This window comes from Python bivittatus, unplaced genomic scaffold, assembly GCF_059951505.1.
Source record: "Python bivittatus isolate LINGU-HERP-01145 unplaced genomic scaffold, Pbiv_v1 ctg000480_np1212, whole genome shotgun sequence".
Classification (NCBI taxonomy): Eukaryota; Metazoa; Chordata; class Lepidosauria; order Squamata; family Pythonidae; genus Python; species Python bivittatus.
The window spans coordinates 42,480,261-42,498,332 of record NW_028277075.1 but is presented as its reverse complement, the minus strand read 5'-3'; the positions used below and the strand labels follow the sequence as shown (position 1 = coordinate 42,498,332).

The 18,072-nt window shown below is 36.6% G+C and overlaps 1 protein-coding gene across 1 annotated transcript in view; it reads left to right on the top strand.

Annotated features, from left to right (window-relative positions):
• Positions 1 to 18,072, top strand: part of ANO1 (anoctamin 1) — a 131,703-nt gene that overhangs the window by 75,239 nt on the left and 38,392 nt on the right. The window contains exons 10-13 of the mRNA XM_088145813.1: positions 729 to 770; positions 5,849 to 5,913; positions 7,568 to 7,702; positions 12,146 to 12,306. Coding sequence (XP_088001939.1) covers positions 729 to 770; positions 5,849 to 5,913; positions 7,568 to 7,702; positions 12,146 to 12,306 — 403 coding nt within the window. The remainder of the gene's footprint in view (positions 1 to 728; positions 771 to 5,848; positions 5,914 to 7,567; positions 7,703 to 12,145; positions 12,307 to 18,072) is intronic.

Genomic DNA, 18,072 nt, shown 5'->3' with positions numbered 1-18,072 from the left:
TAGGTGTTAGCTCCAAACTGAACTTCCTTTACTTTTATATGAAATAGAATTATAAAATTGATTTGGCAAATACCTGCAAAGTTGATCTGCTGTCAAGAACTCTGGAACTGTTAGATATAAATATATATCTACTTACCTGTTTTCCTGATTTAAGTATGTTTGATATCTTTGTATGCTTATAAAGTTTTGGATGGTGACGACTAGATAGGAAGATATATTAACTATTCAAATTGTTTTGTGTTCTGGCTACATATTAACTGATCCTTGTATTTTTGCATGAATGGCTACCTTTTTGTGATTTTTATTAATATCAAATATTACAAAGGTGCAGGTAATTCTCAAACCTGGCAGATTCTTAGTAATTACTAATGTACATTTGTATGATGGATGCTTACGATCATAATATTAAAACTACTACAGCAACAGGCGTATATGTTTCGTATAAAAGTGACCAATTTAATCAATGTTATGCTTGAAAAATCACTGTTAACACAAACATTAAAAAAAATAACTGGGGCTGCTTTCTCATGATCTCAGGGCTGTATCTAGTCAGCCAGAAGTTCAAGAATGAAACCCTCTGAACAGAATGTATTTTTCACTGCTTTTGGATCATTATTAGCTTTTTGTGGGGAACCTGTAGCTTAAATTCCACACCACTAGTCACAAATAGAATGTATTCCAGCTATGGGTATTCCTTGTTGGATAACATCATTTTTCTTTTTTTAAAGGGTGATTACGAAGGTGAACATGTTGAGCCTAATGACAGAAAAGTAAGTTGATATAGGGGAACATCTGTTGTGATGTGGACAGTTGCCAATATTTTACAGAAAGGAAGAGATGTTTAGAAGTTCTCTTTTAAAATCTTGTATTTACTGTAGCAGGACATCCTCTGTAGATGCCCGCAGACACTATTTATTAAAGAATTTACAATCCCAGACCAAAAAGAAAAAAGAACAATTAAAATGTGGTATATCTCAGATAAAAGCTTATTCACAGCAAAATCTAAGTATGCCTCTGTTATGTTCAGATCCAACAGTTTCTGACTGCCATTGCTATGGCACAGAATTTGGTCGTTTTCTTAGAGACTTCACAGTGCTGGGTGTTTAATAGGAATCACATAGTTGCCTGTTAGGACTGGTTTGATAATTTGAGAGGAGAGGAAAGATTAGCACCATCCTCCAAGGGTGATAGAAATGGCATTTCAAAAGTACGTATGCAACTGTCTCAATTTCAGTCATAAGCATTTTGGTTAGGAGTATTATTGTATCTCCCGGTCAGTACCATTGAAGGCAGACCATTTAAGTATGCCAGTCCGAGTACCCTCCTGTGTAAGGGCACAAGTATATCTAAAAGTATTTGGGGTAGAAAGCGGATATGTGAGCTCATTGTAGTAGAGGTGTGAGGTCCGTTCCTTTGTACAAGGTTGAAAATTCTCTGGTAGATCTTACTCCAGGCTTTGTCTAAGCTCAGCCTAGATAAGGATTGTGGAGGTAAACCCACAATAGACTACATTGGATGTTATTTGCTTCTTCCATGGGGAATTGTATTGGTCTGTTAGTACAAGATGAACTAGGGACTTGTCCCATAGAATTGTTTAAGCCAGTACTTTAACTGGAAGAGCCTTAAGCAGAACTTAATAGAAACATATCCAAAATCTAAAGAAGTGCATTTGCAACAGAAGAAGGAACTCAGAGCAGAGACCTCAAGAATTTGGACTAAACTGCTTCTGGCACAACACTGTTTATTAGCACAACACCATGTGCTATACAGCAGAAGACTTAGAATTTTAGCTTTAAAAAGTTTAAGTACTGCAAGCACATAGTTGTTTCCCTTAGAGCTTTAATAAACCAGGCTGGAGACTGGTATATTAAACAAAAGTCAAGTATCTTAAGGCCACTTATCCTGTAATGGTAATTAACGACAGTGTCATCCTTACCATTAAACAGAAATAGTGGTCCCTCATACAATTGATTCTCTGTGTTATGAGAACTAGCAAATTGCTTATTACATTTTTATTACTATTTTTTTTTAGTGCTGCTCTAAACTTTCTCTTTTTTGCTGCCATTTTTACTCATACTTATGAAAAAGAAATGGATTTTGTTTTTGCTTTGTTTTCCAAAGAAAAAGAACATTTTGGTGAAATCCTGATAAATAAAGTATAGGGCTCTGGCACTTGCTTTACTTCTGTATGAGTAAATGGTGCAAATGAGTGTCTGTTTTCCACTATATAATTATCTCTACAGCAGTCTGCTACCTGGAGTTCAATTAAATTCCAAGGAAAGGCAGGTACCCAGGGAAATTGCAGGATGGTGGAGAGATTCATAAGAGGAAAACAACACCATTAACATCTGCCATCTCATGACAACAAAATAAGCTCAAATTCTAAAGCACTCTGAGGAGAAGGTAGAAATCTGGATCTAGTAGAAAGCTCTGGGGAAACTGGAAATCATATTTCAATATATCTTTTTTTATCCTGAAGGAGAAATGGTTCTGGATTAAAAAAAAAAAAAACCTTGGCCACTCTTACTATTACAAAACTTCATTGGGGAGGGAATCATTTCCTATTCCATCTCAGTCCAGTCTAGAGTGGTTTTGACTTAATTATGAACATGTTTCTATATTACTGGTCTCGTTGTTAGCAATTGCATCATCAAATGGAGGAATGATGCAGACCTGGATCATTTAATGCAACAGCTTCATTTACACATGTTGCAAGTGACATCAGAACATGTACAGCTCCATTAGGTACCAGATTCCATATAATCACATCAGAGGATACCAATCACCATTTAGGCTCCTGAGCTCTAGTCATTTCCCCCCACGCCAAAAAATTTATCACATTCTTTTCTTATTCTTGTTTTCCCTTAATATATACATCATCCAGGGATTTTCCATATTTCAACTGTTAATTCTATGCTACACCATTTTCCATATTATAGAAAATGGAACCATCAGTTCGGCTGACATGAAAATATGCTGTGAATGAAAGTAGAGTTGCTGGTGGATAAATAGTCTAACATGCATATCACTATCAGTACAAATTTTTAAATGGAACCAGTTCTAAAAATAAAAGGATGTTTTTCTTAATGTACATAAAGTTGTTGAATCTAGAGTTAAGTGTACTGGCTCCAGTTCAGAATCCAGAAGATATTTGGTGGGCATATAAAGTTCTGATAATATACAGCAAACATTCTAGTATTCCTCCTCTGAGGAAGGATTGGAGGTGGGTATCCATTTTGTCAAAGGCCAGGACCATCCTACCACCTCCTCACTTGCTTTAAAAGAGGTGTCTCTCCTAATGTAAAATCAAGTCTTTCTGTAGTCTCTGAAAAATTGTAGCATTATCTCAAGTTGTTTTACTGGATGTATTTAGTCATGAATAGTTACATAATGTCAGAAACGTTCTAAATCTGTGGCCTTGTTTTCTTCTTTTTTTTCTGACTTTGCACTGAGGAAAAGCAGAGAAAGTAAATAGTAAAATAATGCCTTGATCTAATCCAATCTCAATTCAGCTAATAAATTAAATAATTACTGCTTATAGTAGTAATAGTAATAATAATAATAATAATAATAATAATAATAATAATAATAATAGTAGTAGTATTTCCATGCATATTCTGGCTTTCCCTTTCTAATGCATATGAAATAGCTAACAAATAATTTCATGGATACCCACCTCCAATCCTTCCTCAGAGATGAACTAGAATGTCTCCTGTATATTGTCAGAACTTTATATGCTCACCAAATAATGCCTACGAAATAGCTAACAAATAATAGTTATTAAAAATAGCTAAGTGTAGAACATTATACAGAAAAATGCTAATAAATCATCAGAGAGTCTTATAATTAAGTTGAAGTTTAGTGCATTCTCCATTGTTTAAATTCTCATGCATGGGGACTTTGATTTTTAAAAAATGTGTTAAAGTAAAATCAGAAGCCTATATTGATGTTCTCAATGCACACTACAACTTTCAGTAAATAAACATCTATTAGGTCTAATATAGAATTCTCATTAATTGCTGGGGAATTGCAAGTAAAATGTGCTCCAGTAGTTCATTGTTTATTTTCACATGAATGAAGGAAGTCACAAAATAAATCATGGTCTCATTCAGTATGATTTTTCATACTTACATAGGTAAGGACCCTTGCATTATATTTTCAAAATGCAATCCAATTTGTCTACATGGGTCAGATTTTCCCCCTGCTCTTTCTCTTTTCCAGCTCTCAGCCCTCTGTCTATGCTGTGGAGAGCCCTCCCCCCCCCCAACTTTTTAGTTAAGATTTTAGGAGCACATGGAGGCTGCAGAGATAAGGGAGAATGTTATTCTTATTTTTCTATTTTTTATCCTGCCTTTATAATTGTTATAAATAACTCAAGGCGGTGCATACCTAATACTTCTTCCTCCTCCTATTTTCCCCACAACAACCCTGTGAGGTGAGTTGGGCTGAGAGAGAGAGACAGGCCCAAAGTCACCCGGCTGGCTTTCAAGGTCTGCCTGTTGGGAGGCAGCTATCACTGGATCTCATTGGTATTGCACCTGCCCAAATAAAATAAGATTTGGAACAGGAGCTCTCCTTAGCACTCCAAGGGTGAGAGAGGTGCATTGCGAGGAGATGGGAGATAGGACCTTCTCTGCTGTGGCCCCACAGCTTGCCCTGCAGACCAAACTAGTACCAGCATTGTTTGCTTTTTAGCTTCAGGAGGCAACCTGGCTTTTCCCCCTGCAGGACTTAACAACCACATCCTGGCCACGTCCTGCTTTTCTTCATGAAAATTTATGACTTGCTGCTATTGCATTATAGTAATTGTTATTTTAAGCTTTTAAAGTAAATTTTCTTTTGATTTAATGTAATGTAATTTGTGGGTTATAACCCTCCCCGATATCCTTAGGATAGAGTGGGCCATAAATACTAGAAGAAAAGAAAAAAGTTATAAACCAGAAAGTCAAATAAAGGTCTAAATGCAGGAAATGTTTCATGTTTGAAAATCCAGGAAATACTTTCCTTGAAATTTAGAAAAATTATTTCAGAAGGTAAATTTCAGTATGATGTTTGTCAAGCTTCATCTTAGTAGTATGCTTGTCAAGTTTAATAACTTAGTGTCTGATTGGCTTTGATAAATCTTGCAATAATAGTAACTCCAGAAACTCACCTCCTCACAACATGAAAATCTGTTTCTGCATCTTAATAGAAATTCATCCCATATCTAACTGACCTCCAATATAGGGTACATTAATTTAGATTTTGGTTTTGTGTGTGTGTGTGTGTGTGCGCCTTCAAATCAGTGCTGACTCCTGGCAACTGCCTGGACTAGTCCCTGCAGTTTTCTTGGCAATATTTTCAGAAGTGGTTTGCCATTGTCTGCTTCCTAGGGCTGGGAGACAAAGTGACTGGCCAAGGTCACCTGCTGGCTTTGTGCCCAAGGCGAGGCTAGAACTCACAGTCTCCCAGTTTCTAGCCTGGTGCTTTAACCACTACACCAAACTGGCTCTCATATTAGTTTAGTAACTACATATATTCTGGCTCATACAGATTCATGAATAACAGAATGAACACATCCTCCAAATCTATTAAGAGCTTTTTCAGTATTTTCATTGCTACCAATCACAGCTTCAGGACCTCAGTTGCATCTCACTACCCTGTGCTTATTAGTCTGAATGAATATGAGAACATGACAGTGAGCCAATCCACAGGAACATTCAGTATTTAATGCAAGCTGTATGTATCGTTGGAACATAAAAAACTAAAATATAATGACACCAAATGACATTATGAATTATGCAGTAGAATTGAGAGAAGAAATTTCTGGCTTCCAAGTTTTCATTTTCTGTTTAAATTGCTTTTATAGCTCCTGTGTGAAGAATGGGCAAGTTATGGAGTATTTTATAAATATCAACCAATTGACTTAGTAAGGTAAGAAACAATGACAACTCCTTATTTGTCCCTTACTTTAAGTGTTTATTTGTATATGGGCATTAATAATAGCAGGCTACAGCTGTTGGGGAAATCTTTCATAAAGCTAGCCATCAGATTATGAAAAGCGGCCTTTGAAAAACAAATCCAAAGGAATAAAATACACTTAAGGTTTAGGATAAAAATCCATATTGCATAGGCCATACTATAGCTCTCTGGATTTTCCCAGATTTACAACAAGCAGTGATCTTAAACTGTTTGAACAGTGTGGTTTAGCTTTTTTGCTTTTTCAACAAATATACTAATATGCTAAAATACATCGATCTTAGTTGGAAACAAAATCAGGTAAAAAATAATTTAAAATGGATGTTATAATCCAATTCCAGAGGTTCTCATGTTTCCAGATCAATATGTGTCTAAATCTTTTTTCACCCATTTTTTGCTAATGGTGCGTTTCCCTTACATACCTTGCTGCTAAATGATATTGTTTCCTTACTTTGGACTTCCACCTCTGATACTTTAATTCACGTAGGAAATATTTAGGGTCACATTCCCAAACTGTGTGCTGCAGCACCCCAGGATGCCACAGCAAATGCACAGAGGCACTGGGGGATATTTTAAATTTGGACCTAACTACTTAATAAACAGAACTGTTAGGTATTTCTTTTGGTCTAGAGGTGCCATTAAAAAGTTACCAAAACACTGAAGGGTGCCGTGAACTGAGGATGCTTGGGAACCTCTGCCTTAGGGGGTTGTTTTATTTTGAATCAAACCATTGGTCCATCTAGAACAGTGTTTCTCAAACCTGGCAACTTTAAGATGTGTGGACTTCATACTGGTTGGGGATTCTGAGAGTTGAAGTCCACACATCTTAAAGTTGTAAAGTATGAGAAATGCTGATCTAGAACATTGTGGTCTATACCAGCTCTCCTGATTTAAATGGTCTCTAAATGTATTGGGTCTTCTGCTCACAGAATTCCAAACTAGTTTTCCCAACACAACTGGAGGGCACCAAGTTCAGGAAGTCTGGCATATACTGAACAATAGCAGGTCTCTAAGGTTGCAGATGGCTCTTTCCCAGTTCTACCCAGAGATTCAATATTTAATTTTTTGTCTACAAACCATTTGCTCTACTAATGAAGATCATCTGGAAGTTACAGCTGATCCAGATTGCAGCAGCTCAGGTAGTAATGGATACACCGAACTACACCCAAGTAACACCACAGCTTTGCAAGTAGGCTTCCAGGTACAATTCAAGATGATGGCTACCACCTATAAAACCCTTCATGGTACAAGCCCAGAAAGGCTGTTTATGGGATCACATATCTCCAATAATTCCTTCCTGTCCCAAGGTTCATAGGGTGGGTATCCTCCAGGTCCCCTCTATGAAACAATGCCATATACAGTATAGCTATAGAAGCAGAAAGGTAAAGCTACTTAATAATCAAGAACGAAGTACTTACTTGGTGTCTTTGTCCTGGATCTGTTCCAAGTAGCATGTGGACATGAATTCTCCAAGGGGAAATGCATTTCAGCTAATCAACAGGATTTATTTTCTCATTCAAAGTCAGCCCTGCTGTGTAATTCATAAATTTAGCCTTGATACATTTGCCATTATACATTATACAGTGTTCTCCCCTTTAATTTATTTCAGGAAGTACTTTGGTGAAAAGATTGGACTATACTTTGCCTGGCTAGGAGTTTATACACAAATGCTCATTCCAGCTTCCATTGTGGGAATTATCGTGTTCCTTTATGGTTGTGCAACTGTTGATGAGAATATACCAAGGTAAAACATACATGCATAAGTCTCTGTGCTTTGTACAAAGCCATCATTTTCACTTATGTTCAGTATGCTCAAAATTATCCTAAATGGTTTCGACTAAAGCTAATCCTTTAGGTTTCAGAGTCATCCTTTAGGTTTTGCAGCCACACTCTTATGTATCACATATTGCAACATTTATTTCTGAATTCAGGATCTTATGTTACTGCATCCATGAGTTTTGCTTATGAATAATGAGAAGTTAGATGTCAACATTTTCCCAGGATTCAGTTTTCTTGGTCACAGGGGTTTGATGGAGTTTCTGTGATGTAAGACTGATTAATGCAAATAGACACAATGAAAAAAAGTGAATGGTTCATAATGTTAATACTCCAATAAATTTCCATTTCTCCATAGAATGGCTAGAGGAGAGCAAGTGCCTCCTTTTAGTTGTATGAAAACAGGGACATCTCCACTGTACGTTAGCTGTTTTAGAACTAGCCAATCTTTGCCATAGTGGACTTGTTGTACGCACATAGTCACCCTTTCATTTATGAGATTTTCGTCTGTACAAACAGAACATAGTCTGCTCTTTTCATTCATAATTTAATGTGTGCCTTTAAGACACTTAGATGGCATCTATGGACTCCAAAATGATAAACAATAAAAAAGTGACTCACATTTCAGCCATTTCTCTTTTCAAAAATTATTTGCATGATTATTTAATACAGTAAACCTGAGATATGTCATATGAAGATAAGATATCCATTGCTGTTGCATAAGGAAGCACAAGCAACCAGATTGGCTACAGTGGAATGTGGATATCTAGAAACCGAGGGTGAATTGCTCTTCATCCCCAACCCATTTGACTGCGAAGTAGCTTTTATGGGAAGAGACAGTAACTCAAGGGCAGAGCACATGCCTTGCACACAGAACAGAATTTATGGCAACTCCAGATAGGATGGGAAAAAATCTTGCTTGAAATCTTGAAGAGCCATAGACAGTCAATGCCTACAGTACTAGGCTAGATGGAGCAGTCATCTGATTCAACATGCAGCAGCTTCCAATATGATGGAATTGCATGTGTTGAGTAACTTTCACTCCATGCTTTTTGGTGTTTAAGCATACCTGGATTTTGCCTGGAATCTTTTCCGCATGTATAAAGAATACCTTTCAAGGGGTTTGAAATATGCTTGCCATATGATCATCACTGCTCAATGAGTGAATGTGTTTCTTCTCACATGTGCTTTTCACATATAGTATGAATTTAGCAACACATGAAGTAATATTACACCAGAGTATTCACAGATAAATGTGTATATTGTGCCCCAATTTTTGTAAGTAGTTAAGAAAAGCTGTGACTTAAAATAAATAGACAAATGTTACTTAAACATGCTTATATACAGCTTTCAGCAAATATTATAAATATTAAGATAGGTTGACATTTATTTTCTACAGCCATAATTAATCCGATATATAGTGAAATTCTCCCCCATACTACCACATACACACAAAAGGCCGCAGTACTATACCTGATTAACTGAGTAAATCCAACGAAATCTGTAGAATTTATTTTTAAGTAGACTGCACAGGGTTACATTACATCACCTGATAAAGTGATCTCTTTGGTTCCATTTAATGAGTAATTATGTGTAATTTCAAGCACCTTCATCTTAAAAGTGTGCATATTCTGACACCAACAGATGTGGTTTAAGGAAAAAGGTATAATTTACTTGCTTTTTACCTCTTTAGAGTCTTTGTTCCCTGTGGCTGCTTTTAAACATTTTTAATGTTTTTCACTACAAATATGTAAATTATAGGAAATAGAAGAAAACTAGAAAAGTATATTAGTTGTGTCATATCAATGACACAAAGATTTATGAAACAGATCAGGTTTTGCTCAATATCTGTATTGAGTTATTTGAAAGAATTTCTGCAGAATCAAAATGAAACATTAAAGTATAACTTGCAATGGTTATAAGCTATAGAACTTAGGCTGAGATATTGGAATAACAGACTTTCCTACTTTTTAATCTATCCATTAGTTCTGTTTCCGAACTATTCCAGATATTAGCCAGAATGAAGCAAGAAGACATTGTAACAGAATTTTGCACTGTCTCTAATTCAATAGTATAAATGGTTCCTCTGTAAAAACATACTGAATGTAGTAGTTTACCATATGAGGAAGAGAGCTATATTAAAGTTTGCAGTCTATAAGTGTTACAGTTCAGAATTCTACCACCCAACTCATTCTCCATTGCATTTTTTATTGTATTGTACCAATAGAGGTGAATATGTGTAGCTCAGGGTTGAACTGTGGACTCCAAGACAGTTCAGGGTTGAACTGTATGTTTGCAAGAAAAGAACCAAGCTCAAAGAAACCCAAGGACTCCACAGTTATTGTATTGTATTGTACTGTGTTTGTTGGTGCCTTTGAATCAGCCTTGACTCCTGGTGACTGCCTGGACTAGATCCTGCAGTGTTCTTGGCAACATGTTCAGAAGTGGTTTGCCATTGCCTTCTTCCTCAGGCTGAGAAAGAGTGACTGGCCCAAAGTCAGCTGGCTTTTTGCCTAAGGCAGGGCTCAAACTTAGAATCTCCTGGTTTCTAGCCTGGTGCCTTAAAGCACCACACCAAACCAGCACTCTTACTGCTAATTAGGCATTATAATTCAAAAAGTATGTTAACAAGTTGGAAATGGTCAAGAAACTCTGTGATAAAAGTGTAGGAGAAAGCTCTAGGCAGAAAGGCTTAAGAAATTGATTGTGTTTAACCTAGATAAAAAGTGAAGTGCTTACATTCCAGAATTACTTAAAAAGATGTGGAGAAAAAAGGGAATTTTTTAATCTTTTCAACTAAGCAGAATGCATGGATACGTTATTTTAAATTATTTAATTTTACTGACTCTTACAATCTAAACTTACCCCAAGAAGTTCAGAACAATATAGGTGGAGAAGTTCTGGGGTATTCTGCTGTTACACCTTTTGAATTTTTTGAAGCCCCTTGTAAAGAATTACCTTAAAATAGGGATGGCAGCCTGTGGTCATTGAGCCCATTCTTTGCAGCCTCTAGAGACTCCTGTGAGTAGGTATAATTTCTCATCATTATGAGACAAGAAACACATGGAAATGTGGCATCTGTCATCCAATGAGTTTAACATAAGTTTAAAAAATCCCTTTGGTTCCTCCCAAGCCTAACTGAAGTACACAGCCATAAAAATGTCCTAAAATAATAATATATTAACTAATAATCAGATAAATTGGAGGAAGTAATTTGCCCAGTCCTGTCCAGATTATGTGATCAGCTAAGATTTCAGTCCGAGGCCAGTATTCAACATCACAAGAAGTTATATTCATTAAAGTAGAATTACACAACTCTGAAATATGTTTAATTAAAGATTCCCTTTGAGACAAGCTTGACTCCTGATGATTAATAGACATGTACCATCCTGTATTAACCAGGTTGGACCCTGCTAAGTTTTTTTTAATGTTAATCATGATCAGATGGGTACTACCATCTGATAAGGAAAATGGTATATAAATTCATTAAATAAATAAAATGTTATAACTGGAAGTGTTTTCATGGTGAAAGCATCACTGAATTGATGGATTGGATAAACAAAGGCAGTAGACCTACCATCCAGGTTTGTCTGGATGCGTGACAGTTTCTATTTATGATTTATTCACATTACTTGAAACTTGTTACAAACCATCTGAGGTTTAGTTTGGTGATGACACATATAGTGTGCATGGCCCAATCCTTCTTACTTCAGACAGTATACCTTGTTCAGACATGATACTCAAAAAGGGAGGAATTCTGGTTGAAAACTAATACCAGTTAGCATTAGCCATGAATAATACAAATGTAGCAATAGTTTATGCTGGAAAGGAAAGAGAAAAGAAAGATCAAGGAGAATCCAGGAATGCATGATTCTGCAGCCTGCTTCAAATCACTCTGTCATGTTTTAAAAATGGGCAGTGATCCTTTTATACAGTATTAGGCCAGTATACAGTATTTCTGTGATTAGAGGACTGGATTATGTTTCAGAAGATCTGAGTAGACAGTCTTAGTGTGCTGCTCTACTGCAGTCTCCTGGAATAATGTTGCATAAAACACTTAAACCAAGTGATTGTACCATTACAAAAATACTCAGAAGGGCAACAGTGTTAAGTGTAGCAGTATGTACCAGAGTAATGAGCCCAAATGTTTAATTTGCTTTTTCTGGTTATGAGGAATCCATGATGCCACTTGGCTCCTGTCCTTTTGAATTTAACTTAACATTTATAATATGTGTGTCATACAGCGGACACTGTAATACAAATCATCTGAAATGGGGGAAAAAAGCATTAAGATTCGATGAATATGCTTGGCATCAAGTCATATTCAGTGCATGAATATCACAGATGAATATCAGCAGAATGCAAAATGGAAGATGTCTTCACCTTTCATTTACTGCTTGCTTCCCCTTAGCATGGAGATGTGTGACCAGAGAAACAATATCACCATGTGCCCCTTATGTGACAAAACATGTAGCTATTGGAAATTGAGTTCTGCTTGTGCCACTGCTCGGGCCAGCCATCTCTTTGATAATCCAGCCACTGTCTTCTTCTCAGTCTTCATGGCTCTCTGGGGTAAGAATGTTTATATAACTTTGAAGTATGCTTGAGGTTTTCATTTAACTTGGAGTTTAATTTTCCTTACATGAAGAACAAGCAGGAGGATATGTCATCCACAGTTAATTATCTGTACTGCCCCTTTTTGGTCCTTCTCTTATAAAACTGTCACATTTACATTTATGATCTGAACTGAAAGTTGAAATTCAGAAAATTACTTGGATAAATACAAAGTGAAGCATTTGGCACAAAACTGCTTAAGGGATTGCATAGCATGCCAACAATATCTATTTGTGGACTTAGCCTCCAAATTAAACCATTGGAAAAGTGATTGAGGGTTGGTAATTTTAGGAAAATGGTCTTGATCTGATCAGAAGACTACAACACTGAATCATGGTTAAACTACTTAAATGTATTAATGTTATCCGTAGGATACAGTTTACAGTATATCACTCAAGGTGTCCTTTTAGTTTTGAGGACATCCCATGTTTGTGAAGAACCTACATAATCTACATATTAAGATGCTGTAGCAACAGAAAGTCATGTATTAAGTGGATTGTGAAAAACAACAGTGAAAAACTAAGTTCTAGCTTAAAAAAATGTTTTATTTATATTTGAATTCGGAACGCCTAAATCCTGGTAAAACATCCTGGTATTGCAGTGGTGGATCCCTGCATATGACTTAGATGTAAGAGATGCTGGGATGTAGATGTTTGCACATAGTAAAGAAATTGGCATATTCCAACTCTGTCAGTGTCTGCTCCATCATGATGGCTGTATATTATTTCCAGTAGCAGATTGTGTGGTTCTGAATACCAGTTGCTAGGGAATAAGAGTGGGAAAGTTCTGCTGTGTTTGTTTTCTGGTTCTGTACTTCTCATACTGATCTGATTGCTTCCCATAGCAATTCTAATAGGCCATCCTACACCATAACATGGAACTCTCCAGTTGTGTGTTGAGACTGAGTATTGGCATGCTGGCAGAGATTTCTGGGAATTGCAATCTCAACATGTGTGGAAGGTGCCTAATTGGAGGAAGTGAAGATAAAACTCTGGAGGACATATTTAAAGCAGTTCATATGCAGGATATTTTCGTAGAACTATTTATGAATTATGGCTTGTATTATATTTGTCCATAATGCTTGAAGACACACTTACTAGCCCTTGTGTATTCTTTGTCTGTACGGTAGCATTTTAGCCTGGTATCATCATGTAAATATATAGAAAGTAGTTAATCCTTGCAAAGAGAGAGAAGACACTTCTAGTTGCTCTCAAGGAAGTAGGTTTCTGAAATTATTCCAAAAGTTGTCCCTGAATTCTAAACTTAATACATTATCCAATTATCAGTTGTAGACAAGTCTCTCATTTGGGGCAAGATAAACCAGAAGGAAGAGATTATCTCCAGATATTCTTGAGGATCCATTTCTGTCTAATTTTCAATTCAGGTTTTGGACTAAAACTTCTTTTTTTTCAACTTTAATTTTTGCTCCCCAAATCCTTTCTCAGATTTTTTTGCAGTGGGGCAATGCAGACTGACTAAAGACAACAAATATAATTCTTAAGGGCCGGAAGAGGGAGACACAACTGATACAATCTGGCAAATGATCAGATACCGGAAGGTAGCATGGGGGCAGCTGAAGTGCACAAACACTTTAAAACATCTATTTTTTCTGACCTTGCTCACCAGCAGCCATACATACACTGAGCCTGGCTAATTATTGGTTGCACTGAATGGTTTCTTGTGATCCTCCCCACCAAATATCTAGTGCAGGAGGAAAACCTTTCTTCATATACTCTCCTGTTCTTCTTATAGTGTGGCAAAGTTCTCTCTTATCCTTTGACACATACTAAGATCATTTTAAAACTGTGGGTGGACCCAACTTATGCTCTTCTGTTGCTGGAAAGGATCAGTCACAGGAAATATTATAAGGAGATTACTGGAAATTATTGCCGTCTCTCTTCTATGAAGGGATGCCTATTCAACATCACCCCTTATTTAATCGTTTCCAAGAGAATGTAGAAGAGAAAGAGAGATTTCTCTTCAGGTTCTTTACCTGATGAGTGTTCCTCATAAATATTCCTCTTTCAGAAAAAGAAACTGTAAGATAATTGCCTACAGCTGTAGGAACCTCAAAATCAAGTGTGACGTACAGGCCCACTTTGCATGAGATTATGCAATACATGTATATAAATCTGTAGGAGGGAAATTGTGCAAGCTTCTGTTTTGCCATATGCAAGAAACCAACATTAATGCATCTCTCTACAATTTTCCTTGCCTCAGGAATTCTGGTATAAAGTTAGGCCAAGGGAGTAAACCATAATTTCAGAAGAAGGAATCCAATGCAAAGAATTTCAGCAGGGTGACTCATACTGGCTCCTGCGTACCTCATGACAGGAATCCATGTCTTCAGATTTTCACTAAACTGGCTGTAAGGATCAGAAATAAAACTAAACTTATGCCTGAAATTGTTGTACAAAGCACCACTCCCAAATATGGCAGATTAAAGCTGGAATTCTAAAAATGAAGCAAGAAATAGTTTTCCATAAAATGCACTGCAGTTTCCACACTGGTGACTCTCACATTTAAAAAAACCTGACGCACATGTCTTTCCTAAGAAAAGCTGCCCAGAGTCCCCCATTGTGGGGAGATGGGCGGGGACAAGTCCACTAAATAAAATAAATAAATAAATAAATAAAAAAGCAACATCACATGTGATGCGCCCTTCCTATGCCGTTCATTGTTTCCTGTTTCATGTATTTACATATATTATTAGTCACGGGTATGACTTGCAAAAGGTTGTTTCTATAACATAGTGTAAGGCTTCACTGCATCCAGATACAATTCAGAAAAAGCCACTGCTGAAGCCTCGGAAAGCCACTACCAGTCATCTTATTGGCAGTACTGATCCGGTCTGAGTCATGCCATTTTCACACTGATGATATATAGTGGCTTATCATGTCACAAAGCCATTGCTGGGGCGATAAAGAGCCTGTCTTCATTACTGATATATTAGCATAGCAATAGCTTGATGATGCTAAAAGACATTGTAAATCTTAGTGTGAAAATGGACTTAATTCTAAATCTGGGAACAAATGTGAACAACTTTTAGTGCATTTTTAATGTTGAAATTACCTTTAGCACAGCCTGTCCCAGCCTGGTACTTTTCATAGTCTTTGGCCTATAATTACCCATCCTTCTTTTGGACACATTATGTGAAGACCTAGCTCTCTGGAAAAGGCTGTAATGCTGGGAAAGGTGGAAAGAAAGAGAAGAGGACAAGAAGCAGCAAGGTGGATGAAATCAGATGAATGCACCATTGAGAGACCTGAAAGAACAGGTTAGAGACAGATCATCATGGAGAAAATCTATCTATGTAGTCGCTAGGAGCCGAAAAAGACTTGATGGCAAATAATAATAATAATAATAATAATAATAATAATAATAATAATAATAATAATAATACCCATTCTTCTAGCCAGTATGCTGGCTGGGAATTCAAAGAGTTGTTGGCTAGCACATGAGAAGAGTATTGGGTTGGAGAAGGCTGTTCTAGGTTGAATAAATTCTGCTACAGGATGAACATCTTTTTTCCTGCTTTTCAACAGTCATGGTTGATTGAACTGATTTATTTTCAGTGTTCCAGAGCCACCTAGAAGAATGTATAGATAATAAAGTAGGTTAGACAACAGAATGTGCAAGAGTTATTCTAACCAATTTTACTTACATCTCTAGTGGAAAATCCTACTATGGTATTTTAAAAATTAAAATAATTGCCTGCTACCTAGAAAACATTTTTTATGATTGATGATATGCATTATGCTGTTTCATATACAGTTCAGGTTTCCATTTGTTCAGTTATATAGGAAATCATTTTTTTCTATTAGAATTTCAGTACAGACAGGCTCAGTGACAGTTCAATAAAAGATTTCCTTTTCCCTAAATCATCACTTTCTATAAGTTGTAAGGCTAATCATATGCATATACTCTATATAGTTGAGAGAATGGTGAATGGATGTATCTGTAAGTGGTTATAGTAATAGCAGATTGAAATGCAGAGTGATGGAGTTTAGATTTAATATCTCTGCTGTAGGGAACAATAGGAAAGCTCAGAAGGAAAAAAGATGAATCTGAAAAAAATAATCTATGCCTCCAATCTAGATGATTTGTTATCATGTACAGAAGTTCGTCACATTATGTGTAGTTGAAAAATATGATAGATAAGGCAGAACAGAATATCATTGGTTTAAATAGTCTCATTCCCCCCACCCCAGACAAATATCTATTCCATTCCTTTTAACTTCCCCACATCTTTTTGTCCTTCACTACTCAAATACATGATGCAATTAAAAGAATAGCCCTGCTGCCAAAATAAGTTATTTTCTAGTTATTGCCTGAAATGGTTTGGTAAGCTCCATTTTCATATATATATTATTTTGCCAGGGAAAGGCAATCTGATGCACACCTTGAAACCTCAACCCCTACAGTCCCTTGCTTTTAGACATGGTATCTGGGAATGAAATCCAAGAAGCTGAAGGACACAAGGTTACCTATTTCTTTCATAGGTGGTCTCCCTCCTTGGCGTAGTCTAGTTCAAAGCCTAGAAACTTGTGGCTTCTATGTCTTCCAGTAGTCCTGCTCAGACTAGCCAATGTTGAAAAATAGTAGGAACTCAGCTTGACAGTTCTGGAGGTCATAGTTTCCCCAGTCTGGTTTGGTACAGCTATCAGAAGACCAAGATGGTTGAGCAGATTCTGGAAAAACATATGGAGTGATATTAAAGAGGAGGCTCCTGACTTTTAATAAATCCATAAAATGAAAAAAGCTCAGAAGGTGCAACTTGGTAATACAAGCTATACACATTGAAATTCCTTCATCAACCCAATTATTGAGAATAGAATAAAAGCTCTATTCTCTGTTGGAGCTGGTCATCAATCATAGATCAAGGAGATGTTCCAAATCTGGCTGGTGGATGAATTCAGATATTAGATCAAGCTAATAATGAGAAGGTATTATGCCTGTGACCTGCTATTGCCTCATCATCAATTTGTAAAACTGTAGAAAATATTATTCATGTTCTCTCTGATTTCAGTCCTATTGCTCTGAGCTTGCGGACATCAATTCAATCATGCAGACATTCACTCAGGTATATAGCCCATTTAGTTGAATGAGTCTTACTCTCGGTAAATGGTTGTAGAATTATAGCCTCAACATCAGTCTTGTGTGTGTCTTTTCCAAACTAATACTCATTAAGCTCAATGGATTTACTCCCAGATAATGTGTGCCAAAAAGGCTTAAAAAAAAAAACCTCTCCTTGCTATCTACAGATGCCCATTTGACCTAATTGTCTCAAAAAATTCATGACATTCCTAAGAAAAAATGATGCAGAGGTTTAGCTCAGCACAAGTTGATTGATGATTATTATGGGCCATTAAGTCAGTTTTGACTCTTTAAAGTCAAAAGAGTCCGCATAAATATATTCTCTGCAGGATGATCTGTCCCCAGCCTAGTTCTTCAGGTACTCCAAGAGTACACCCATTGCTGCTGTAATTAAGTTCCTCTCCCTTGCTGCTGTCACCCTCTTTTCTCTTTTCTTCCACCTTTCCCAGCATTGCACACTTCTAAAGAGAACTAGGACTTCACATAATGTGCCCAAAATATGATAATTTGAACCTGGTCATCAGTGAGAATTTTGGACTCATTTGTTCTATGATTTATTTGTTTGTTTTCTTGCAGCACAGGTTATGCAGTGTTAAAAGATAGAGAATACATAGTCTATTCCTAGTT